Source organism: Condylura cristata, unplaced genomic scaffold (assembly GCF_000260355.1).
Source record: "Condylura cristata isolate star-nosed mole 26May11 unplaced genomic scaffold, ConCri1.0 scaffold00009, whole genome shotgun sequence".
NCBI classification, from domain to species: domain Eukaryota; kingdom Metazoa; phylum Chordata; class Mammalia; order Eulipotyphla; family Talpidae; genus Condylura; species Condylura cristata.
Genome location: NW_004567110.1, coordinates 43677998 through 43705942, shown reverse-complemented (window position 1 = coordinate 43705942; position 27945 = coordinate 43677998). Strand labels below are relative to the sequence as shown.

The 27945-nt window shown below is 34.8% G+C and overlaps 1 protein-coding gene across 4 annotated transcripts in view; it reads right to left on the bottom strand.

Moving 5' to 3' along the window:
• Positions 1–27945, bottom strand: part of STAU2 (staufen double-stranded RNA binding protein 2) — a 229572-nt gene that overhangs the window by 92679 nt on the left and 108948 nt on the right. For all 4 annotated transcript variants that reach the window (XM_012723014.1, XM_012723015.1, XM_012723013.1 and 1 more), the window contains exon 11: positions 17219–17526. In XM_012723014.1, coding sequence (XP_012578468.1) covers positions 17219–17526 — 308 coding nt within the window. The remainder of the gene's footprint in view (positions 1–17218; positions 17527–27945) is intronic.

Sequence of the window (27945 nt, the reverse complement as noted above, 5' to 3'; positions counted from 1 at the left end):
GCAGGCTCACTCTGAAATCTTCACTGCATCTGATGTACATCCTAATATCTGAGGCATGTGGAAGTATATTAAAATATAGTTTGAAGAAATATGAGCACTTGCTGAAGGAGCCACAGACACACAGTGCACCTGAAAACAAAAGGGGTAAAGGAGACACTCACCTTAGATCTCCTTGGAGCTTGGAGAGAATGAAAGAGAATCTTAGCAGAAATCTAGGGGCGATTTAGGACAGCCAAAGTGACACCTACCAAGAGAGTTAACAGGGGCATGGATCACTGCTAATATCCAAAGATGACTGCCTCTCAGGGAAGAGGAAATTGGGAGAAACTAAATTTGCTGCACAGAAATTGTGAACATCATCAACTTGGAAATCAGCAGTGAAAAAACCAAGCTACTCATGTCCCTGCTCTAAGCCTGCACACACCAGAGGAATAATGCCATAATACAAGTAGAGCAAGGAGATGTCTCTCAGAAGCACGTCAAGTCCCTACCTACTGACCAATGACATTCAAAGCTGAAGATGAGAAGAAGAAAAAAAGAACTCAGTGTATACCCCCCCCTCCTTAAGTCAGAATGATTATCTTGTAATAGGGGATATGAGCTTGGAGTTTTATAGTGAACTGGACAAGATGTTCAGAAACTAAAGGTAACCTGAAAACTATGGAATTTACTAAAGATATCATAAAGGAACATGAATGGAATATTTGACCAAACATGGAGAAAGGCAGTGAAAGAAATACATAAAATCACTCTCTATATATGCATGCATACATACATACACACAAATATATACTATATTGATGTATATGTTGTGCATATAGAATTTATATAAGCCTATACATATATTGCTACTACAATGAGGTTGTCCAATAAGCCACACACGAATATGTGGAAAATACATAAACTATTGCTTTAAGGATATAGTTTTGAACTACATGAAAAGTAGTATCATAGTCTCAAGAGTCACACTTAGCAATCTGATTAATCACTCATAAAATCATGTCTGACAACTGTGAGAATGGCTCATTATCAAAAGGACCAAAAACAAGTGTTAGAGAGAGTGTAAGACAGAAAAACCGGGAATGCACACTAATTTGGCCTCTATAGATTAAACAGTTGAAAGATTTCTAAAAGTATTAAAAACAGATCTACCATATGATTCAGCAATTCTTCTCTTAGGTATCCAACTTAGGACATAAAACCTAATCCAAAAAGTTATATATACTCCTCTTCTATGCAGGAGTATTGTATAATAGCCAAGTTATATAAACAACCTAAATTCCTGTCAATGGATGATTAGATAAAGATGTGGTATATATACGTAATGAAATACTATTCAGCTATTTTAAAAAAGGTACTCTTACCATTTACCACCATTTGGAATTGGAGGGAATTATGCTAAGTTTTTAAAATAAGTCAGAAGGAAAGAGGTAAATACCAAATGATTTTCACTTATATGTGATACATAAAGAAACAAAATAAAGGAACAGACAAAACAAACTCATGGATCCTGACTACAGAACCGAGGCTACCAGAGGGAAAGCTGGGGTGAGACAGAGTGGAGAGAGTCCAGTGGACTGTGGTAAGAGTTGTACTTTGGTGAAAGATGTGGTATGATAATGTAAGTTTGGAGAAGTATAAAACTGTACTCCTAAAATATTTACAGTGTTTTCAACCAATGCCACCTCAAAAAAATAGACAAAAGAAATGTAAAATGAGGGGGAAAAGCAGGTTTAATATGATTCTCTTCAATCCTATAGTTCCTTCTTGGACATAAAAACATAAGGTTATTTAGGAAGTTTCAAGAAGAAAAAAGAAAAGAAAAAACTCAAAGCATCAGCAGAAACTGGAATCTTAGTGGAAACACTGGCCTGAAATAACTAGGGTAATAAAATTCTATTACATTCTGTAATACACAAATCTTTAGAGTTGACAAGACAACATATTTCTGCCACAACAGTGTATTTCTACATATGTGGCCCTAACTTCCAATATACAATGTCAAAGGACACTGACCTTTATTAAGGAAAAGTAGACCAAGATAACTTTAATCTTGTTTTTTTTTAAATATTCTATGTTTACTATAAGATGTATTATTTATAAATTGTATCTCTTTATCTTCTTTGGTACTATAAAACATAAGCAACTTATCTTGATTTTTTTTAAATGTGGTAGCACTTACTGTAAATGTACAATACCATCAACCTCTCTAAGTTGGCATTTTGTTTCTTTCTCATTGATTTACAAAAACTATTCCATTAAAATATAGATCAGGCCCTCCCTGGTGGAGCAGCAGATTAAAGCACAGCATTAAGAAGCTAAAGCCACTTCCACGAGTTCGATCCCGCCTGCCCCAGAGGTGACCACATGGTGCGGCAGACCTCTCCTGACCTGCCCGCTACTCCCCTCAGCAGTGTACTTCGTTGATCTGCCTGTTCTGCTCCCCGCTCCTATCACCCTCCACATCTCTGGCCTGTACCCCAGTTCTGTATGAATAAATAAATAAATCTTTAAAAAAAAAATAAAATATAGATCAAAAATTTCAATATATACATATACAAACATATAAAAATTAAACAATGTGGCTTCCCTTGAAGCTTACAAACTTGTTTTCATTTTGAAGTTTCCTACTTTGATTTGTAATAATATACACCAAAATGAAATGCTATAATTGTGCATTCTGACACTGATTTTACTAGTCTAGAGATTTCTTTATCCTGAAGAAACACCATAAATATCTTCAATTAAGAAATAAAGACAAATACTATGTCTTAGAATAATTTACATACAAAGGTAGATATGCTAATTTTTTTCATTTCCATCTAAGTGAACATTCCCTACCCCCTACTTCCCAAAAAAAAGTTGAATTAAACTGTTTCCTGCAGAGCTGAACTTCCTTGATGTTGCAGAACTACTAAATATTTTACAAACTCAGCAGGGAACTGGTTAACTTCTTGTCTGTCAGATGTTTTTAATGGTAACTCCCTTGGGTGAAACAAAAAATGAGGAGAGTATTAAAAAGACACACGTCTAAAGAAGTTGGTCCTTAGATCATGAAGGAAAGATAAGGCCTGCACAATCATATGTGTCCGTAACACAATCACTGTGTCCAGAAATCATATTATTTGACTAGCCCACCTTCAGTTCATTAACCACAGGTCTAGTTTGCAGTAGGAGGTAGGGATGCCACTGTAGCTAACACGTAGAGATGTGCACAGGGAAATAGACAGTAAGGGGCACACAAATGGAAGGTTTAACACCATAGCTGAGGATATTTAAAACATGGTTGACTCTTGCAGAGCCAGTATATTAACTGTATGAAAGATCTAAATCTTTGTTAAAACACAAAACAGCATGTTCTTGGCAAAGCATGAGAGTACTGCTTGATAAATATTTCCTAGTAAGTAGATTAAGGTGATGTTAAATATTTAATCACTTTTTTAGATTCTTGACAATATGTAAATAATCTTACTTATCTGGGTCAACTATACATTTTACATTAGGTCAGTAATACTTATAAAAAGTGAATTAATTTATAATAAATTAATTTCATCATAAAAACACTTAGAACAATGATTGGCTAATGGTTAATATTAAATAATAAGATAGTCTTAGTACTATTATACTACCTCATAACAATATAATAAGAGATATGACAAGCTGTATAATTAAGACTACTGCATTAGGATATTTACCATTGATTTTCTTTACAGCTTTCTTCCTCAATTCTTTTCATAAAATCAACTGCTTTGTAACTAAAATATAAACATATATTTAACAAGCCTTGTCATGTACCAGTGTTTCAGGTGTGTGAGTAATCTGTTTTACTCTGCATGCAAAATATTTGTCACATTAATACCTACAAAGGGATAAATGACTGAATGAAATCAAAGTATACAGTCTAAGACTCAACTTACAATTTTCTTTTCTCATTTTTGGAAACTATGCTTGGGATAAACTTTAAAATTACATGTCTATTCTTGGTGTACAAAATCTAAAAATGATAATATAGATTTATTTCTAGTAGAGATCACAAATAAAAAACTGTCTAACAAATCAAATACTTGTTAAGGAAATAACTACATTCTTTAAATGTTGAGCATGTAAATGATAAAATCCTAAATATTTGTTGACTGACTTTAAATTTGTACTGTCTATGCCAGTGAAGGTCTAAAGAGGCAGCTCATTAAGACGCAAATCACATATTCACACAGTTTTAGTTTCATAGCTCAGAAAAAAAGAAAGCATTGAATGATAAGGAGTTTCCTTGCTTCGCTCTCAAGAGGAACACCTAATAGTTAACCAGAGGACACTACATTAAGAGTGTCTCACAGTTCTTGGTAAAATGCAACACAACTTAGACATCAGATCAGCACAGACTGCACCAGAGAAAATGAAGGAGAAATTCACAGTTCCTTGAACAGGAGGTGGCTGGAGAGAAATGCCAGCAGGCTGTTGATGGGGTGGGGGACATATACAATTGCTCTGTTGGCTCAACCAGAGGCCCTGAGGGAGTTCAACAGTGTGGAGGCACACATCCTAGAATGAATGGAAACCCACTGAGAAAAGCTGGGGTGCTACACAATAGGTAAGGCACAAAGAAGGTGCTCTCTACTTATCTGTACCCTCCATCCCTTAAGATAGATGCAGACCTTGTGAAGTAAACTGAAAGTGCTTAAACAGCATTGTCTCAGATCTAGAACCCCAGAAAGGGTAGATATCACTGGCACCACAAAAACAACCCAGGTCTCCCCACTGACCCCACCACCAGCACAGGTCAAAAACTAAAAAAATAAATTAAACCACAGTCACCACTTGCAGGTAAAGTAAAAGTAGTTTAACATACTATGTTACTACTATAGATAATTTTGAAGAAACAGAGAAATTTATAATGCCAAACAGGAAGAATATAACACAAGGCAACTTGAGAGCTCAAGAGAATACATTATTCTAAGAAGAGAGTATTGCCCAGAATCCAACTACAAAGTAGACTATAACTTTCCATATCAGATACATATTTAACTTTGCCATAGTAAGCAAACAAAGAGAAAAAAATGCAGAAAGAGATGCAGAGAAGGATGGTGTCAGAGTAAAGTCCCTGCTTAGCTTCAGGGAGAATTAACCGTGCAAGTCCAAATAGACATTGAATATGGAAAACCCTGCAATAGGAGGTAAAAGCCAACACCTCACTGTCACCAGGTGACAAAACAATGACTGATAATGAGAGAACAGATGTGAAGAAATTCCTAAGAGAACAAAGGATGAGAGGGGGAACAGATAGTTGGAGCAGAAACTAAAATTCATACCTGCACGCAGAAAAATCAGAGCTAAGTGTTAAGGGTCTAACAGAGACAAATGTTATCAGTGCTGTGAGAGGTCAGACAGGTGGGGAAAGAGTCAAGTGTCAAGTGGAAAACAAAGAGGAAAAAAGCTCAAAAGGTACAGCTTATTCTTGGGAGTTACTGAGTATGGGCAGCTACAGGAGCAGATATAGTATGGCCGAGTTGGAGCACAGAGGGGCTCACTCTGGGGCGGTACAAAGGACCCAGCCTACAAATAGCAGAGACTTGGGTCTGAGACCCTAGAAAAGAGTCAACATTGCAGGCACAGACACAAGTCAATGCAATGCCAGCAAAGAGCACCTCCAGAGTTGCCCAGAGTCCCCTCCACTCATTACAGACCCAGTAACAGATTAGCTCTCCCTGTCATATAGCCTCATCTTCTGGAAAAGGGAAGTTTTATACCCTTAATTTTCAGAAAGTAACTAATGGGTAAGAGAAAGACTTCAAATGGCAATTTAAGCCCTCAGGAAAATTCTCTACCACAGAATGAGAATAAATCTCCAGATCACAACCGTTGGGACATGAAAGGATGTCAGATAGATTTCAAAATTGCCATGATAAATAAATTCAAAAAGATAAAAAAACCTCAAGAGAAACAAATGAATGTCCCAAAAAATAAAATTAGCAAACACAAGATTGAAACTGAAGCTTTAAACAAGAAAATAATGGAGTTGCAGGATGTAAAAATATTGATAAACAAAAAAAATATATAAAAAGTACTGGATCCATAACAGATCAAATGGAAGATCAAGTCACTGACCTTGAGGATAATAATGCACAAAGAATTTAGGTGAAAGAAGAGAAATACAAATAAAAAATGAAGAAACACTTATATGACTCAATGAGGAAAGGCATTGTAAGAATAGCAGTTATCCCAGAAGGGGAAGAGAAAGAGAAAAGAACAGAGAAATTATTTGAAAAAAATAATAGAGGAAAACTTCTCAAACCTGGAAAACTAACTAAATATATAAATCTATGAAACTAAAAAAGAAAAGAGGGTACTTTAACAAAATGAGATAAACATCAATGTGCATAGTAGTACAACTTCCAAGAACTCAAGATAAAGAAGAAATACTGAAGCTGGCTTAGAAGGACTCTGACAAGGAGCTTATATTGGACTTTATTGAATAAACACTAAGGGAAAGGAGATAAAAGAATGAATGAAATGATCAAAATTAAGATAAAATCTGCCAGTCAAGATTATCCTATCCTACAAGTTTCTCCTACACATATGATAGAAAATTATCTGCATTCTTCTCAGATAAACAGAAACTGAAGGAATTTTCAAATATTAGACCATACCTCCAACATATGTTGAAAGGTGTTCTTAATCAAGGAGAACAACACCACAAAGAACTGATCAAAAAACCAAACAGCTAGAACAAGTACATTAAGGACAAATGGCAAGAGCACTCTCACATATTAACTGAACAGCTACAATCAAAAGAATGAATAGACCATGATCTTATATCATATACAAAAAAATTAACTGAAAACAGATTAAAGGCTTGTATGTAAGACTTGAAATCATAAAATACATAAGAGAACACACTGGCAAAACAAAAACACTGTTATTACATAAGCTTTCGTTATCTTTGTGCATTAATCTCCAGCAGCAAAAAAAAAAAAAAAAAAGCCAAAAATTGGGATATAACAAACTAAAAAGATTTACACAGTGAAATAAACTAAAATGAAAAGACATCTTACTGAATGAGAGAAAATATTTTCATGCTATACATCTGACAAGGGGCTGAAATCAAAGATCTATATACAACTCAATAAAAGCAAATAACCCAATCAAAAATTGGGCAAAAGAACTAAATAGGCATGTCCCCAAAGGAGACATACAGATGGCCAACAGGTACATGAAAAAATGTTCATCATCACTTATCATCTGGGAAATGCAAGTCAAAACCACAATGAGGTACTATCTCACACCAGTTAGAATAACCCATATCAAAAAGGCCCAAAACAACACAAGCTGATGAGGGTGTGAAGGAAAAGGAACTGTCTTACCCTGTTGGTAGAAATGTAGACTGGAAAATAGGCTATGAAGAACAGAATGAAGGCTTCTCAAAAGACTAAAAATGTATCTGCCATATAACCTACTAGTTCTTCTCTTCGGCATCTAAAAAATACAGAAAATACCTAAAAATACAGAAACAGCAAATTCACACTCCCATGTACACTTTACAATAACCAAGACAGGAAAACAACCAAAACCAGTGAGTGAATTAAGACGATGTGGTTATAGACAAACAATAGCATATAGACCAGCTATCAAATAAGATAAACTCATACCATTTGTGGTAACATGGATAAAGTTGGATGAGATTATACCTAGCAAAATATATCAGAAGGAGAAAGACTGGACTGTGTCACTTACAGGTAGAATATGGAGAAAACAAAGGGTCAGGAAAGTCAAACTTAAAAACTAACCCCATGAAAGCTCATCATGTACTGAGGCATCCAGAGTGAAAGCGGGAAGGAAAGGAAACAGTGAGAAGAGAGCACGTGCATTATGCTGACAGACTATGGGTGCTTTGGTAGTAGGTGCACGACACTGACTGTATCTCGGGGTAGAGGGAAATCCTATACTTAGAAAACACTAGTAAGTATGTAAACCAATAATTTTTTTTTAACAAGTTTAAAAATACCTGAAGACAAATGAAAACAAAGGCATGAGCTACCAGAAACTACGGGAAACAATAAAAGTAGGTATGAGAAGGAACTACATAGCAATACAGGCCTACACCAAGAAATAAGGTTGACCTCAACCAAGTAATTTAACCTTATAACTTGAGGAACTAAACAAGAACAACAAATGAAACCAAAACCAGTAAAAAGAGAGAAATTAAAAAAAAAAACTTAAGAGTGGAAATAAATGAATCAGTTATCAAAAATATAGTGCAGAAAATCAATGAAACCAAAAATGTAGTTCTTAGCAAAGACAAACAAAAAAAGAAAAACACCTAATTGCATTCACTAACAAAAAAGGGAGAAAATGCTAATAGTTTTAGAAATGAAAGAAAAGTTACAACTGAAACCTCAGAAATACAGAAAAACTTATAAGACTGCTATAAACATCACCCCAATAAATTGGATAACCTAAGAAATTGACAAATTTCTAATAATATCAAATGTTGCAAGACAGAACCAGAAAGAAATAGACAATTTGTTAACAATTACAATTATAATTACAAGCAAGGAAACTGATGTCTTCCAAAATACGCAAAAGCACACAGCTTAACTACCAAACCTTTGATGATGAACTAATACCTATCCTCCTCAAATTATTACAAAATACTGAAGAAGAAATGATAACCACGTTTTATGATGCCAACATTACTCTGATACCAAAAGACAAGAACATTAAAAAAAAAAAAACTATAGACCTATATCCCTGATAAGTACAGATGCAAGACATTCTCACAAATCTTAGCAAAATAAATTCAAAATGACCAAACATTACAATTAAACAGAATTTCTTAGATAAAACCAAAAAGTCATCAGCCATGTGGGACATAATGAAAAGTTAAACCTCATCAAAACTCAATTTTTCTTTTCAACTTTTAAGAGACACCAGTAAGAAATGAAAATACAAATTAAAATCAAGGAAACAATATCTGCAATGTAAAGAAGTTGTATCCAGACTATATAAAGAACTCTTAGAGCTATAATAAGAAAAAAAAAAATTCCCAATTGCAAACTGGGTAAAACCTGTAAACAATTCACAGGTATATATCTGGACAATAAACACATAAAAAGAAGTTCATATTATTGGTCATTAGTAAAACACAAACTAAAATAGCAATGAGATACCATCTTAGTAGTCTGACTATTCATATCAATGACTTAGACATTGCTAGTAGGGATTTTTATATATTACCACATATCACAGTGAAAAGAATTTTATAGTTTCTTACAAATTTGTCTATACACTTACCATGTGACCCAGGCAATTCCACTCTAAAGTATTTTTCCAAAAGAACTGGAAACATGTCTGGCACAGTCTTGTACAAGAATGTACATGAACAGCTTTATTCATAATAACCCCAAAATGAAAACAACTCATATGTCTATTAACAGGTAAACTAATAAACAATTCATGGTATATATCAAACAATGGACTGTGTTTAGCAATGATAAAAGGAACTACTGATATACAAACACAACATGGATGATTCTCCAAAACATTACAGTGAGTGAAAGAACCCAGATACAACACTGTATATCCTATATGATTTCATTTTTGTGAAGTTCCTGAAAAGGTAAAACTAATCTGCAGTAACAAAAAAGACATCTTGATTGCCTGGAGTCACTGGAAAATGAAGAAAACAAGCTAGAAAGATATATCAGGGAACTTTTTACAGTAATGGAAATGTTCCCATCTTGACTGTGATGATAGTTACAGTCGTGCACAAATTTCAAAACTCATTAACTTGTACAATTAAAATGGACACTTTATTGTATGTAAATTATACCTCAGTGAGATTAAGATCTGTTAAAAGTATAGTTATCTTTGATACAACAGTTGGAAACATTAAGTCATTGTTCAAACCTACAACTACAACTTCATAATTTCCAAGCAATTGTTACCATAGATCAACAACCTTCAAATTTATCAAATCTTTTCAGATGACCATATTGCTTGCAACTGTCCCCCTATACTCCATAATCTACTTCCAAAACTCCCATTCTAGTGTTAACTCCATGAGATTGTAAAAACCTTGACTGCCAAATTTATGCTATATCCTTAGTGCCAAGAAATGAACCTGGCCTATGGCAGGTGCTCATTGTTTTTGGTTGACTTACTGAATAAATAATTCCCTTATTCCCTTATTCAGCAGGAATCTCTCCTGGCCTTTGTTCAGTAACCCTGATCAATCTGAACTACATCCATGGCTTCAATTACACCTACTCAGTGATGACACTCTAATCTTGTGTCCTATCCTCTCTTCTGATCACCAGAACCACTTATGATTGCCTGCTGGACAACCCCACCTGATAGTCCCATAGGCAATTCAAATTCCACATGTTTAAAATGGAGCCCATTAACTTCCTCTAATATTTATTCATCTCATCTATACTAAAAATAAAACCATGCCTTAAACATATCACATGCATATTACCTTCCTACATAACTTCATTTTCAAAAATTCTCCAAAATCTACATATTTTCAAATGATTTCTACTTACTACTCAACACAAATAAATATAACTTCCAGTAAAAGAATCCTCATAGAAGTCAGCACAAGAATCATTTAATTCTCAATTGCACCTCAGACAACTGTACCTCAGTCCCATTCTTTTGTGCCCACTAGCTCTGCTGTAATTAAATCTTTGCTATTTCTTTCCTGGATTCATGTAAAACAACACTGTCTTTCCTGCTGCCAGTCTCTCTTTTTTGTTTTGTTTATCCTTCACATTGCTTACAGATTTATCTTTATAAAATACAAGACCAATGTCACTACCCTTTTAAAAATAAGTCTGTGGTCTCTACCTAGAAGATAAAATTTAGACTACCAACAACAGACACACTTTTAGCCTCCCTTCCAGCATTTCCCATTTCGAATTCATCATGTTCTGAAACACCGTGTCCTTTTATGTGCTTAACTTCTTCTACCTGTATTTCCTTTCATTCTTATTCACCTTAAAATACTACTTGCTTTTAAAATTAATTTTAATGCATAGTTCCCTCTGCTATGAATCCCTAAACCTTTGTTCAGAATTATTCATTCCCATTCACAATTTTTGACTTGATTAAGCACACCTCAAGTGAACAATTACTTACTATGACACCTATTCTGTAGGGCAGGTACTACATATATCATGTCATGCAACATCTACAAATCTTTATGTTTACCAAATGATTGTGTGATGGTCAAACACTGAACCTTGGAAATAGGACCAATTTGTGGTAGAGGTCATTTTTCTGCACATTGATTTTATTTCCCCACATATCTCCAGCTTGATCCTAATGCCTCTTCGACCAGGGCTTAGCTTTATACCTAGCAAGTTTAGGTAGTTATTAAGTATTTGCCTAGAATGAATAAACAAATGTTCCATTTCCTGTTCTTAGTTAAATCAATTCCAGTATTCAATGGGATGATATTCTATAACCAGATTACGTTCAGATCCATTGATTTCATCACATACATAAATTATTGACAACTGCTCATAATGTACTATTAACTATTTTTCTATTAACAGTTTGCAAACTATGAATGTTACATCATTTTTCAAAAATAGTTCCATTTTTTTAAAATGTTCCATTATAGGCCTTAACACTGGACTTTTCTTATATTTAAAATAATTGCAATACTACAGATAAAAAAATTTGGAAAATGTTTTCAATATACCTATGTCTGACAGTTAAATGTTTTTTTAATGTAACCACATTAAAATAGTAGAAACTTCCAGGACCTAAAATCTATCAGGATTTAAATTAATTATTCCATATAGGAAATGAATAAAGTACATTACTAATAGTATATTTTACTTTTGCAGTCCCTCAGTTGTATATTAATAATACATAATAAAATTTTATTTTAGAGTAAAATCCAAAGTTCCTTCCAGGCCAAAAATGTCAAAATTCTTAAATGTCTCAGATTCAGTAATGTATACAGTTGAAAGCATAAAAATGCTATCTGTAACAAAGCCAAAACAATATATAGAGGACCACAGACCAACAAAAAAATAGCCCTACTTACAGAAACCAGTCTTCAAACACTATACCATAGTTTGGTTTAATTTAAAGATCAATGGCAAATACACATATAGCATCTCAAATTTCATCATTAAAAGAACATACAAAATGCCTGAGTCTCTGATAGTCATTCAACAACTGTCAGTTCTGGTTGGCTGTTTACCCTCATGTCTCCTACATGAAACATACCCCTGGTATGCAGAAATCCCTTTATATGTAGTATTCCACACACTGTGCTCTTTCTCAAGAATTGTCCTGGTGAGAGGAGAACAACACATATGAAATTTTAACTATTATCATTCATGAAAAGAATTTAGACATTGCTGAATACTGTAGAGTAGGAAATAGATGATTCCAACATGACTTAGAATGAGAATAGCGATACAGATACTAGTCTGATGTGAAGGTACCTGAAACCTCTTGTGATACAAACAGAAAAGGCTACAAATACTACTTGGGGAAGACACATATTGACAGCCACTCTTTTCCCTCATATAGTGGCTCATTTCATATCCTTATCAAAATCACTATGGTAGAGATGACTCTGTGTCTGTATGTCACTTTTTCTTGGAATTCTCTTACATGTCTTATGGTTCATCAAGGCTCAAGATGTCTTTGTTTTCTAAGTTCCATGTTTACATTTTAAAGAATTTAGGATGGAATTAGTCTTAATAATTTATGCATTAACCATGGACTGTTTCACTCAAGCTTGCTTGATTCTTACCTGCATCATTGTTACTTATCATAGTATGTTATATGTATCAGGATGTCTTTCTTCAAATATAATACTTTTCTCTACAGAGCTGGAAATTTCAGCAGTGAGTTGATCTTTAATTCCACTGGTTTTCATGGAAGTACAGGTATATGGTAATTTGTATGACACATACGTCCAGTGAAAATATCAAGGTCTGAAGCTGCCAGAAACAACAGTTCAGTATGTACAAATTTGGGCTGCCCATTTGAAAAACAAACCTGACTTTTAGGATCAGTTCAAGAAGATCAAGATTCCAGTAGAATTCAAATATTAACCCAGTCTCTACTATTTCCTGGGATAGAGTAGAGGACAAAGAGAAGAAGGGAATTTTTTAAGGAGTGACTACAAGCAGAGCAAAATCTGTTGACCCCATGCCAAATCCACAAATGTTTTACTCATTGCACTCAGCAATTCTTCTTTACATAATCATTTGTGTAACAGCATAAATGAAAACTTGGGATAATAAGTGGCAAGTAAGTTTTATTTCAAGGACAAATTAAAAATAGGGAAATAAGATACATGTATAGCTTCTTTCTCCTTATTCTCCTATTAGAAATCTACAAAGTTTTATTTGTACTTCTCGTTGGAAAAAATGGAGCCCTCCTTTTAAAAAATGCAGCAAAGAGCTACATTGGTGATAAACAGATGGTTTACAAAAAGTGAAATGCAGGGAAAGTAAGAAAAAGGAAAGTTTATTTTTCAGATTGGCCAATCCCCCCTTCAAACCCCTTTTCAAAATATTGTTTTCAAAATATGTTATATGTTATGTTAAAAAAAACACAATTAAAAGAAGTTTGTAACTATGACCATATTAAACTTCATGAAAATGGAAATGTATTGTCTGAACTGCATTTGAAAAGAAATTCCTTAATTTACGGATTATTTCAAAGCCTTCTACTGACATTCACGTATTGCTGAAAGTGGACTTACACCTAAAACACAAAATAATGAAAAGCCCCTCTGGGAGACATGACTTGGTTTTGGTAAAATAAACTGACTATGGTTTAATCAAGACACTAATTAAGAACTTCTTTATATGAGAACAACAAATGTAGCTTATATCTTCCTCTGACAGTTTTAGACTCAATTCTATTTAGTGGATAATGTTCAAAATGTGGGGCTCAGAACAACAAATTGAAATTAAATCCATTTTGAAAAAATAACTTACCAAAATAATTTATTTTAATTTCTAATCTAATCTAATCATTTTTCTAATGACTCATTTAAACAAGGGAACTGCTTATACTTAGTTGTACAAATTAATTACTAATGTAATTGTATGGAGAAGAACATCAAAGAACTTAGAATAATGGAAATTTATAACACAACAAAATAGTTTTCTACTTTAGTTCAAGTACACATTTCAAAACGATCTCTCCCATAACTTTCTTTAAAAATGAGTAATTTGAAGTATTTTTGGCATTATAATCAACGAGCTTCAAGGTATGCAACAAAGGACTCTAAAACACTATGGCGTAAGAGTAACTTCAAGTGAATTTTTATGAAATGCACAGACATTATTCAAGTGTACTACGTGGACTGGACAATGTCTGAAGTACATTGAACTATTGCCATAAATTTTTTTAAAAAAATAAATCAATACAAACATTCCGTTTTAAGAGAGAATACTCAACAAGTGTACTCAACAAAATTTTAAAAGTGCAACTTTTTTAATGACAGAAATCTAAAACTTGCTTCTAAAATGTGATTAAAAACTTGAGGTGAGCCCAAGCACTGATAAAAGAATTACTAAGAATGTGTAAATGTTCAATCACATTCTGCTCTATGAAGTCACCTTTATTATTAGTTATTTTGATTGTATAATAACTTCAATTGTTTTGCCGATTTAGCCAAAACCATGTGGGTATAACACCTATATTCTGGTGAGCAAATAAATCCCTTTGTAATTTATAAATTTCAACTGAAAATAGCAAATGAAAAAAATTTTAAGTTAAAGCAACCTAGTTTTCAGTACACTAATATATTTTTACCTGGTAACACAATATAGTTGTCACATACAATGGCACTGGTGGACTTAAATTTCAATGGGTAAGAAAGACTAAAAAAAGAATTTATACAATATTCAATAAACAATAATATGTATGTAGTATACAAAATAAAACAAAATTTAATAAGTACTAACCTAGAAACACAGAAAAAAGAATTTATTGTTTTCAAATTCCAGAAATAAAAATAACAGAATAGCATGAAATCCATAACAAGCTGGTCCTATAATTTCTAAGCTACAGTCCAATTAAAACATTTAAGAAATAGAAAGAATATGTTTTTCTATCAAGTAAATATACCTGAGAAGATGCCTATGAAGAAATAAACTTCCAGTCTCTTAACCACAAAGAACCTTCTACAGTGACATTAATATAGATGTATTATGCACCTAACAGGACACTAAGTCATTTCCCACAAAAATCTGTTCAAGGTTCAACTTCAGGTGGCAATCCATCAGCAACACAGTACTTCACATCAGTACCAGGCTCATTCAATGGAAAAAAAGCACAATAATGTTTTAAAACCATCTGTTCATATTCATTAGTATGTAAAAATCATAATACACAATGTTTAACTTGTCCATAAATCAGAGTATATTATCTTAGCACAAGCTCTTAAAAAATGATCTGAGCAGTCAGTCCAATAATGGGCTACCAGACTACATTTTCACTAAAGGAATTTTAAGTTAAAATTGCTATCATTGCCAAGAATTAACATAAATACAAATTGAAATAGTGTTCTGGCAGCTAAATTACATCTACCATAATGACATCTCCAAGCAAAAAATCATTTCAGAGCTTGAATGCAACTTGTGCTTTGTTTCTGTAAAAATGCAGTGTTACTCTCAGGTATTTCTAAATGACTAGATTTGTATATAGCAGTGAGTTTAATTTTACCACAGTTTATTTCTAGTTCATCCTATGCAGCTTACAGATATAATTAAGAATTATTTAGCTTTTTCTTCAGTGCTTTAACTCTATGAACCAGGTATTCTTTTAAACAGTGATTTATTATCATTCTTAAGGTAAACAACAAAACAAATTCTAAAATTTTAACTTTAAGTGTTCAAAATTTCAGAAAGCAGAGCCAATGAGTGGTAACAGCTTCTTTAATTTCATATTACTAGTCTAATTAAAAAACTAACAACTACCTGGCAATTGATTTGAATCAATCAAGTTTCTGTGGAGGAAAACAAACAAACAACAACAACCAAAAAAAAAAAAAAAAACACCATGCAAAATACCCCCAAAACACATGATCTTCTGTCTTATTTTATATCTAAACTCATCTAAATTCTTATAAATACATTATCATTCTAACAATACAGATCTTCTAGAGCATATCTAAGGAAATTACAGTTTTTGGTCTTAAGAGATAAGACTGAAAGTAAAGGGAATGAAAACAGTGTAGTCTGAAGGAGTGGCACATTCTTCTAACACGCAAACATGCTGCTGTTCATCCAGTCAAGTTAGCAGTCAGTTACAGTTCAGTACATGATTTTCAAGGCAACTAAGAAATCAGCACAAAATTACTTCCTCCTCCTAGAGTTAACAATTCTTTTGAAAACTCTACCCATTAGAAACTGTTGAGTACTTGTTCTTGTTTTCATAAAGGAACAAATAATAGAAGAAAACTTTCATCCCCAAATTCATACACAAATGAGCTATAAGCTAATTTTAGACAGCCCAGTAAAACAGAATTGCTGGTACCATCTGACAGAAGCTACCCTAGATGGTTCAAAATATGATGCAGTAAAGTAAATACATGATTTTAATGCCCCAAACAACTAGAAAGCATTTCATTATATTCTATTACCGTGTGTAATGAACTCCTAAGATAACAGACTTTAAGGATGTTGTACCTTAACAGTATACCTGAATCATTACAAACAACAGAATGCAAAATTCAAAACTGAAATGCAAGTAAAATGACCATTAGAAAAACTCAATGTTTTACTATATAAAATAAGGGAGAATTTAGTGTTAAATACTAATACCACATGTATGAAGGCAGAATTATTTGTGGAAGTCAGAGTGAGGATATAGATGCACCAACCAAGAACAACCAGAACAAAGAACAGAGAATGTAAAATGCTATTAACCAAAAAAAAAAAAAAAAAAAAAAAAAGAAGAGGAGGAGGGAGAGGAGGAGGAGGAAGAAGAAGAAGAGGAGAAGGAGAAGGAAAATGGAGAAGAGTCAGGCAGCAAAAATTACTGAACAGAATGAAAATAAAATGAAATGAGGCATGTGCATATAACTTTTTCTGTTCTCTGTGTTTCTAATAATTTACAATGTGGCTAGTAGGTCACACTAGCAGGCAAGAATGAGCTTTCTGATAGATAAAGATGAAGGATTTGAGACTAATGGTTTTGTTTTCTTGTTTTTGTTTTTGCTTTGAATTCATACCTGAAAGCCTTGAATCCTTGCTAAATATTCCAGCTGTTTTGAAGGTTGTACTGGAGAACAAGGGGGAGTAGGAGAACTTCCTTTTAAACCTATGGCTTCAGCTGTAGGAGATGTTCCATTCATAAGGAGTTCCCTGGCAATTGTAGCTGAACTATTTGATGTGGGAGATATACTGAAGAAAGAGCTTGAGGGTTGGTTCATATCTTTGGGTGACAAATAGCCTAGAGTAGTGCCAGAGATTACTTTGTGGCGGCTGGCTTCCATCTCTTGATAAACATCAGGAGACAAATGAAGAATTCCTTTTGGAGCTATAAACAAAATGAAGAAATACTGTTGTTATACTGAAACTAACTGAATCAGAAACAAGTTACAGAATTAATAATTCAGTATTTCACTTGGCATAATAACAAAGCAATGAGCAAACTGTTGATTAAGCCTCTTCCTCATATTTGCAAAAGCAACTGTAGTCTCTATTTAGGGATAAGCAATATGCTTCCATCTTCCTAAAATCCAAAGTTTGAAAAAATCCACAAATTATTTCAATGGAATTTACATGTGGTGGGGAAGCTGTGGACAAGCATAACTGTATGTGAAAGTAAAATGAGGGAGATTAGGAATGTGCAGTGTTCATTCTATAATTTAGTAAGTTACAGTCTCATAAAGGAGACATGAAATACCTAAGGCATAGCAACAATATGAGACTCAGCAGGTAAATGAAAATTAGCTCAGTCCAATGATCTGAATTCAAATCCATATACCCATTGTTCTAGTGGTACTGTTCTCTCCACAGGTAGGGTCCCTAGACAGCTCTATGTGATAAACATATCAAAAAGTGACAAAGCATAATCATCTTCTCAAAGCTAGACTGTCTCCTATTTTGCTTATATCACTGTCATGTCCGCCTAACCATCCTAGGTTCCCAGCAGCCATCTCTGACCAATACACAAGCAAGTAGCTACCATGCCCGTCCTAAATTTTGGCACGCTCATCATCATGTGCTTTAGTTCACACCAGGCCATGAGATCAAATCATGGTATAAACTTCCAAATCTACTGATAAATCACCCCTTGGATGTCATGCTCTGGAGACATCACGTAATTGTTTTGGCCTTGCACACTCTGCTCCCACCATTAGCCTCGAGTCAAGCCCTAAATGTATCTCACCTGGGCTACATAACACTTCACTGGATGATTTCATTGGAGTTACTCTACCATTCCCCCAAATAAAACAGCTCTAATATTAAAAAACAAAAACAAAAAACAAAGGGCTCTATGATAAATAAATCTGGGAAATAAAATGAATTGCATCATACTAAAAAATCCTTTAAAGGATTAAAAATGAACATTAGCACAGTAAAGACTCAGCAGTCCAAAAGAAATCCACTCAAATTGGTTGAACCCAGGATTTTCCAACTTATTTTATATCCAAGTTTTTTGCATAATGTTAACATCTAACAATTTGGGGAATTCTAAAGTTAGCATTTCTCTTACTTAGAAAGTCTTTTTGGCACTCGAACACTTGCACAAAAAATCCAAACTCTTTAGGATGACATTTGAAGCCCTTAGTGGTTTGGCTTCTCCTTACCTCTCTATTATCATATAGGTAATTCATGAAGACCCATGCCCTAAGTCATGCAGATATATTCACACTTCTTCAATATTCCAAGCTGCTGGATCACATATGTACAAGTTAAGCTTCCACTGCTAGGTTCCAGGCACCATGCTAAAATACTATTCTGATCTCAAGTCATACCCAGTCTGTTGGAAGACGAAAGTGAAAAGGAATAATATAATCTGGTGGGTGCTTTAATAAAACCATGTCCATTAAACAGGAAGAATAAGAAAGGAGAAGCAGGAGGAGCTCAGAAACAGCTTCTTGGAAATGATACTAACAGCAGACTTCATGGGATAAGGAATTTAGTAAGCCAATGAAGAAGAAAGCTAATGGTAGTCAGCATGAGTAAAGGCAGGGACTAGCAGAGGTGTGTTCCAGAAAGCCTCAGGCAGTTCCCTACCACTGGAGAATGAAGAGTCAGGAGCTGTCGAGTGGTGAAGATGGGGGGTAGGCAGGGGCCAACAAAATAGGAAAATATATACTTTCAGCCCTACCCCCTGAGATGAGAGCAATTGGTGATTTGAATTCAATCACCAATAAACAGCAGATGACTATATGGCGCCAATGTAACTGAACCCCTGTAAAAGCCCCTAAATGAAGGGATTGGAAGAACTTTTGTTCATTTTACATTCTTTAGAGTAAACCAGTGACAGTAAGTTACTTCCTGAGTTCTTGAACCATTCTAGCAAATTATCAAACTTGAAGAAGGGGTTTGGGAGCCTTGTGAATTTATATCCATGTGGTCACAAATATAGGTAGCATTTTGGGACTTATGCCTGGCATCTTAAATGGAACCACTTGAGTTACTAAGCCCTTAACATATAGGGTCTTCACCAATTCTAGGCAGTGTTTGCATTCAACTGGAAAGTTGGAGGATTGATGTGAAAGGGGAAATTCCCACATATTTGCTGTCAGACACGCTGTGAAAAAAAGTTCATGTCAAAAGTGATCAAACTGAACACATATGTACAGTTTGATATACTTCAATAATGTTGAAAAAGTTGTAAAAATTTGCCAATAAATAAAATGTCATTATTACTGTTTTTTCATTGGTTGCATAATTCCATATAATTCTTAAAAAATAACTTAAATGCTGTAACTCAATTCAAACTTGATTTAAAAAACCAACACTAACAGTTACTTGGGTATTGTCACTAAACAGATGTACTGAGCTTGCCAAGAGCAATATAAAGTAACAAAATGTTCTCTCAACACCAATTGAGGCTTTATATCAGAGTTCAGACTCCCTTATTCCACAGAAAAGCCTGAGTTTTCCTAATACTATTAATACAAAATGATCTGGTTGGCATTGTATAAATATTAAATACTTCAACAATTATAATAATGCCTCATCAAAAAAACAAATTCATTTTTTAGGACCAGGAAAAAGGCAGCTTATTAGCAAGATGAAAAACTTACATAACATCCACTTTAGTTTAGCCAGACACTTTAGCTTAGTTTAGTTTAACCTGTTGTCCCACTATTACTCATTTCACCAATAGTCAAGTGGAACGTCCAGGCTTTCACTCTCCCAAAGCTGCAAAAGGAGCTGCTAACAGCACCTCCCTCATCCCTTTGGTAGTGCTTGTGAAGGCCTTGAGGAAGCTGCAACTTTGATCCCACCCAATTGAAAGAGTGGCAGAGACACTTAAAATCACAATGCAGGGCCCTCCCTGGTGGCGCAACAGGTAAGGATGCAGCATTGTAAACTAGGGGCAGCCACTTCAGTGCAAGTTCAAGACCCAGCCCCAGAGGAGACCCACAGGGCACAGCACACCTCTCCTGTCTTGCCCACTGCTACCCTCAGCAGTGTAATTTGTCAATTTGCCTGTGCTGCTTCCTACTCTGTCTCTGGTGAAGTCTCTCACCATCCTGCATCTCTTGTACATTTCTGGCTTGTACATTTCTGTATGCATAAATAAATAAATCTTTTTTAAAAAATCACAAGGCAATCAAAAAAGACACTTGAAATATAATAATAAAGTTGAAAATAAAAGGATGGGAAGGAAGATACAAATACTAATCAAAAGAAAGCATGATATGAGGAGATCTAAGGACTACCCCCAACAAACAACCATAAATACAGAAAAATATTTTTTTTAAGATTTATTTATTATTTATGCATACAGAACTGGGGTACAAGCCAGAGGTGTAGTGGCAGTGAGAGGACTCACCAGGCAGGTCAATGAAGTACACTGCTAAGGGGAGCAGCGGGTGGATCAGGAGAGGTCTGCCACGCCATGTGGGTTACCACTGGCGCCAGGGATTGAAATCACACTGAGGCAGCTGCAACTAGCTTGCAGTGCTATATCCTAACCCTCTGCACCACCAGGGAGGAGCAGAAAATTAATTTTTAAGTTCCTGGAAACTGTCCAATGGCATACAGCAAGTAAAAAACATATCACTTTTAATAAAGAATTTGATTAGATTTTGTCCTGTTTGACTTACTGGAGATAGCCTCTAATTCCTTAGAACTTGCTAACATGAGTGTCTTTACTATTCTTTGTGGGACCTTAGATCACATCACTATTAATGCTACTGAGATGACCCTGGGTGTCAGAAAGACCAATCATGTGATTAGAGGACTGGTGGTTTCAGTCACAAGTAATAGCCCAGCTCTGAGGAAGGGAGGGGGATAAAACTGAGATTAACCTCATGGCCAATGATTTGATCTATTATGCCCAGGAAATAAAAGCTCATAAAATTCCTGGACAACTCTGAAAACTTGAGTGAACTTCCCTAGGTGGCAATACTCTGTGCATGTTATACATAATTGGGTAGGGAGGATAATACACATTGGCATGAGAAAAGGAAATCAGGAAAGGGATATTAGAAATTTTGTGTTTGGAACTTTACCAGATATTACCTTAATTGTCTCTGTTTTTGATTGATTTGTATCCATCATTCTATGACTATACTTCAATCATGGGTATAGGACCTCCCTGGGTTCTTTGAGTCATTCTACTGAATTATCAGGATCATGGGAAAATTGATAATCAGCTGGTCAGAACTACGGGTGGACTGGGAAATTCCCTTCCACACCCTCCAGATTATTGATGTCTTGTAGAAAGTTGTATCACTTAGCCTAACTTCAGACTTTGTGTCAGAAGTCAATGCATATTTTGTTTAAAAAAAAAATCTAATACATCTCCCTAAGAACAAAAGTTTGTTGTTCTTAAAGTCATAACCTATTCTATATCCTACATGCAGCTAACCAAATAGGTGCCTCTTCCTCCTCAATCTTTCATCAAGGAATATAGTACCTCACTGGGAAGGGCAGGCCATCAGAATTCTACAAAGGCACAGAGAGCTGAATACACTTGGGAACTGAGAGACTTCTCCTCACCTTACTCATAATAGGGAGAAGGTTCTTGTCAGAGTAAGGAAGCCAAGAATACCTAAGACTCCTCCTCCCACATAAAAATGGGCCACAGTCCTCATTTCCATTTTGAGGGAATGGAACAGAAATTCCAAAGCAGGTGGAGAGAAAGTCATTAAAACACAACTCTAAATCTTTCCCAAAGGAACTGGCTTTATTTGAGTAGAAGGAGGGGAAGTTCAAGCCAAAGGCACTATTGAAAATACCAGTGGTTTTGGTGGTAAGCAATTCACAGGAGTCTAATAACTTCATAAAAGCAGTAACCTGTACTATAAACAATCTAGTTTCCTAGAAAGAATCAGAATGATAACTAATAAGAGTCCCCTTGGGGTCAGAGCACACTTGAAATTTGGCCTTAAAAGCCATTATGTCCTGGGGCCCTCCCTGGTGGCGCAGCGGGTTAAAGCACAGCACTGAGAAGCTAAAGCCACTTCCGCATGAGTTCGATTCCCGCCTGCCCTGAAGGTGACCACATGGCGTGGCAGACCTCTCCTGACCCGCCCACTGCTCCCCTCAGCAGTGTACTTTGACAATCTGCCTGTTCTGCTTCCCACTCTGTCTATGGTGAAGCCTCTTGCCGCCTCTGAGCCTCTGGCCTGTACTCCAGTTCTGTATGCACAAATAAATAAATCTTAAAAAAAAATTAAAAAAAAAAAAGCCAGTATGTCCTTCAGGAGGTGACTAGATTAATGAAAATCTGGAAAGCAGAATATTATTCAGCACTAACAAAATAAGGTATCAAGTAATGAAAAGGCCTGGAAGATCTTTGAGTACAGAGATTGTTTATAAGAAGTCAGTCGTAGAAGGCTATATAGATCTATCACTCCAATACATATTATAATGTACAACACTTTCAGTGAACACTAAAGTGGATGGAATTATGAATTCTGAGTACCTATCATATGTTAAAATAGGCTCAAGCATTGTTTGAAAGTAATGTGACATTCTGATGATGAAGCTGATTTGGGGGGAAGGAAGACAATACATAAATGGGGACAGGTGGTATACTGAAATTCTCTGTACACCCCTAAAAATGTTGTAACTCTAAAATCTCTAAAAATAATTAAATCTTTTCTTTAAATAACAAAAATAAGCCTGACATTTCTGCACTAGCAAAAAATATAACAAAGCAGACAGTAATGTGATAAAGGTAGCAGGCTGAACCTGGTAGGTAGAGCTGGAGCTACAGATGCATGTAGCCTGCTTCTTTGTTTTCTTCACCTGTAAAATGAATTAAACTAGAAGAATTTGAAAATCTCTCAATTCTAAAAGTCTGTGAGTTTTCTTAGCACAAACCAGAAAGTTTGGAATAAAACAATGTATTTAAAATAACATCACCCAAATGCCTATTGAGTGTTTTATAAACTGGCTTATCACTATAGCTTCATAAGTGTTAGGAAAAATCATTTAATGCATATGGCTATTCCATTATTAAAATAAACATATCACATGCTTTCTCAGGTATTTTAATGTTTTTACATAATCCACCCAAATATCAAGCTAGTATCTAAAACAACAGTTTGGTCATTTTCCATGTTATGAAACATTCTACATGATTTTCTGGTTGTTTTTTTCTTTCAAGATTTTGATATAGTATATATAAAACATTCTTTCAAGAAAATGTAGTCTTAATTTTAGTGGGCTTTATAAAAAACAGTTTTTATGTATTTCTCAGTTATCAGCAAGTGACATAACTAGAAACAAATTTTGTTTTAGTGGTAAACGCAGACCTTAAAATCAAGAGACTTAAGTTTAAATCTTACTACCTCTAACCAAATGTTCTCAGGCAAATTATAAAATCAGCCAAAGCTTAACTTTCCTATTTGTAAAGTGAGAGAAGGGATGTTATCCAACCTTTACACTTAGGACTTCTGATGTAGCTTTTCTTCTGTGCACACTGTTTCAAAGATCTATGCTTCAGATAGACTGTATTTACTTTTGAATCATAAATCATCTTCCTATTTCTTCTTGTAAATACTGCCAATCTGAAGGCCTCTCTGATGGCTAGGGGTTAAGTTTCAGAGCTATCACTTCAATGGCTCATGAAGGTGGCCTGAAATCAATCCCTAGCCAGGGAGACCTGACCCACATGGTGCAGCAGACATCTCCTGTCTCTCCCGCTGCTCTCCTCAGCAGTGTATCTCATTGATCTGCCTGTTCTGCTCCCCACTGTCTCTGGTGAATCCTCTCAGCCCCTGAACTACTGGCCTATAGCCCAGTTCTTCTATGTGAAATAAATAAATATCTTACAATAAAGTAATTCTTTAAAAGTAAATAAATATGGCCAATCTGAGATTTAGAACAGCTTGAGATGTGAATTCATATATAATATATACCCAAGGCAAACAAATCTACTAAGAATGAATGTATTATTTCTATTAGGGTGTTAAAATACCAATAATGAGACCTATTAGTATATCAAGTCCAGTGATAGCAAGCCTCAATCATAGATCTTGCTGATATCTAAAATCATCAATAAAATGGCAAAAGAGTAAAAACCCTCACTTGTTCAAATTGAACGCCAAGAATGTAAGTTACTGTGCTATCTGACTTCCTTTCACAGAGAAAACATTGCATTTATTATATAGTTTTCAGGCACATATAGCTTATTTTTAAAATCAGAAACAACTGACCTTTTTTTCAATCAAATAACAATAATGCCATCTTGATAGTTTTCCTCTTCGTCAAGGAAGGGAGGTGGAGAGGCAACTAATCATGGTTGTTTTGTAGATTAGTGAGCTTTTCAAGAAGCACTTCGATTTTTAAAAAATTTATTGAAATAATAAATAATACCAAAAATGGCATGGTAAAATTCATAAATGCTTCCTGAATAAATGAAAGCATGAATGCTGCTTGTGTTACATATAGAAGTTTTAGGATGACTGTCACCACTGGCCTCCTGAACCTTAATAGCTTCAGACATATACTTCCCTGTTGTTTCTTTTAGTGATTTGAGATGAAAATTAAAACTATAAAAGTTTCACAATTAACTTAAAAATATTTTTATAATCTCCAAGTGGGAAAGCCTTTATTAACTATGTTAAGAGTACAAATGCTATAAAGAGCTTTAAAATACACATAAAAAAATTAAACTTTTAAAGAAAAGCCCAGCATAAGCACAGAGAACAAGAAAAATATTAGCAAGTTATATCATAAAGGCACACTCATTCTTCCTGAAAAAGAAATAAAAGGTTCAACAATCTAACTTCAAAATGAACAATGGATGTAACTATATCAATGACCTAAATAAAGTACAGAATTGAATCAAAATGTGCAAAAGAATATGCTCAATCATTTATAATAAGAACAAAAAAAATAAAACTACACTGAAACCCACATTTTAATTACCAGATTGGCAAAGATCCATAAGATTGATAGCATACCAGTACTAAATTTGTGGGGAAACAAAAATCTCTCAGACTACTGCTAAGAGTACAAAACTGTAAAATCTTCATTGGCTGTAATCTGGCAATGTATATCAAAATTTTAGGACCATTCTTTGACTCAGTAAATTTCATCTACAGGAATATATCAACGTATTTATTATCACACACATGTAAAATGATATATGTATTAGGTTTTACACAATAGGATTATTCATAACAGAATATTATAAATAATTTCGTTACCCACCAGTTGGATACTGGTTAAATAATAAAATCCTACACATATCAGTATGGAAGTATGTACAATATCAATATGGAAGTTTTTTTTGTTTTTTTTTTTTTAAGATTTATTTATTTTTGCATACAGAACAGGGGTACAGGCCAGAGGCTCAGGGGTGGTGAGAGGCTTCACCAGAGACAGAGCGGGGAGCAGAACAGGCAGATGGACAAAGTACACTGCTGAGGGGAGCAGCGGGAGGGTCAGGAGAGGTCTGCCACGCCATGTGGTCACCTCCGGGGCAGGCGGGAATCGAACTCATGTGGAAGCGGCTTTAGCTTCTCAGTGCTGTGCTTTAACCCGCTGCGCCACCAAGGAGGGCCTCAATATGGAAGTTTTTACATTCTGTAGAAGGGAAATTACAGAACAAATGTGTCTAGAGTGCTAGAGTATAGTGCCTATATATGTGTAAAAGATTATGGAAAGGAACCTAACCAACCAAAAGTCACTAATTCGGAGGACAAGGTAGAAAGGGCACTGAGCATAAAACTAGGAGATTTTGCACTTCTTTTGCATTTTTAACTTTTATCCATTAAAAAAACTTAAATGAAAATGGAAAAGGAAAATAAAGATTAATGATAATAAACTTTGAATTAAATCTCAGTTAAAATGATCATAAAAAATGAAATCAAATATATAAAATTAGCAATTCTCCTAGTAGTATGAAGGGCTAACACACACTTCAGAGAGCTTTCTGGTTCTCCACTACAAAGCAACTGTAAATTTATTTCCTGTAAATCCAAATCTAAACATACTCTATAACCCATCAACTCTACTTCAGATATGTTCCCAGAAACTCTTGTACAGTAAGTCTTCAATATCATTTCATTCTAAGTCCTTCCATTACAACACTGATGAAAAGAAAAAAATCAATTCCTGACCAAGGCCGCTGTCTATGTGGGATCTGTACATTTCCCCCAGGTCTGTGTGGATTTCCCTGGTACTCTGGTTTCTTCCCACATCCCAAAAATGTGCACATTAAGTTCATTCTATGTTGTTCCAGTCAGAGTGAGTGTAAGGATGTGTGTGTGAGTGCACCTGCAACGGAAGAGAGCATTCTGATCAGCGTTAATTCCTGCCTCAAGCCCTCAGTCTTGAGGGTAACCAGAAATCTTGAACTAGTATAAGCAGGTTGGAAAATGAATGAATTAATGAGAATAAATTACCACTGAGGGCCCTCCCTGGTGGCACAGCGGGTTAAAGCGCAGCACTAAGAATCAAAAGCCACTTCTGCATGAGTTCGATCCCCACCTGCCCTGGACGTGACCCACAGGGTGTGGAAGACCTCTCCTGACCTGATACTCCTCCCCTCAGCAGTGTACTTCGTAGATCTGCCTGTTCTGCTCCCCACTCTGTCTTTGATGAGTCCTCTGATGCCCCTGCATCTCTGGCCTATAACCTAGTTTCTGTATGTACAAATAAATAAATAAATAAATCTAAAAAAAAAAAAAAACACTAAATATCAGCAGTGTTTAGGGTCTTTTTATATAAATTTGGTAAAGGCACACTCATTCTTCCTGAAAAAGAAATAAAAGGTTCAACAATCTAACTTCAAAATGAACAATGGATGTAACTATATCAATGACCTAAATAAAGTACAGAATTGAATCAAAATGTGCAAAAGAATATGCTCAATCATTTATAATAAGAACAAAAAAAATAAAACTACACTGAAACCCACATTTTAATTACCAGATTGGCAAAGATCCATAAGATTGATAGCATACCAGTACTAAATTTGTGGGGAAACAAAAATCTCTCAGACTACTGCTAAGAGTACAAAACTGTAAAATCTTCATTGGCTGTAATCTGGCAATGTATATCAAAATTTTAGGACCATTCTTTGACTCAGTAAATTTCATCTACAGGAATATATCAACGTATTTATTATCACACACATGTAAAATGATATATGTATTAGGTTTTACACAATAGGATTATTCATAACAGAATATTATAAATAATTTCGTTACCCACCAGTTGGATACTGGTTAAATAATAAAATCCTACACATATCAGTATGGAAGTATGTACAATATCAATATGGAAGTTTTTTTTGTTTTTTTTTTTT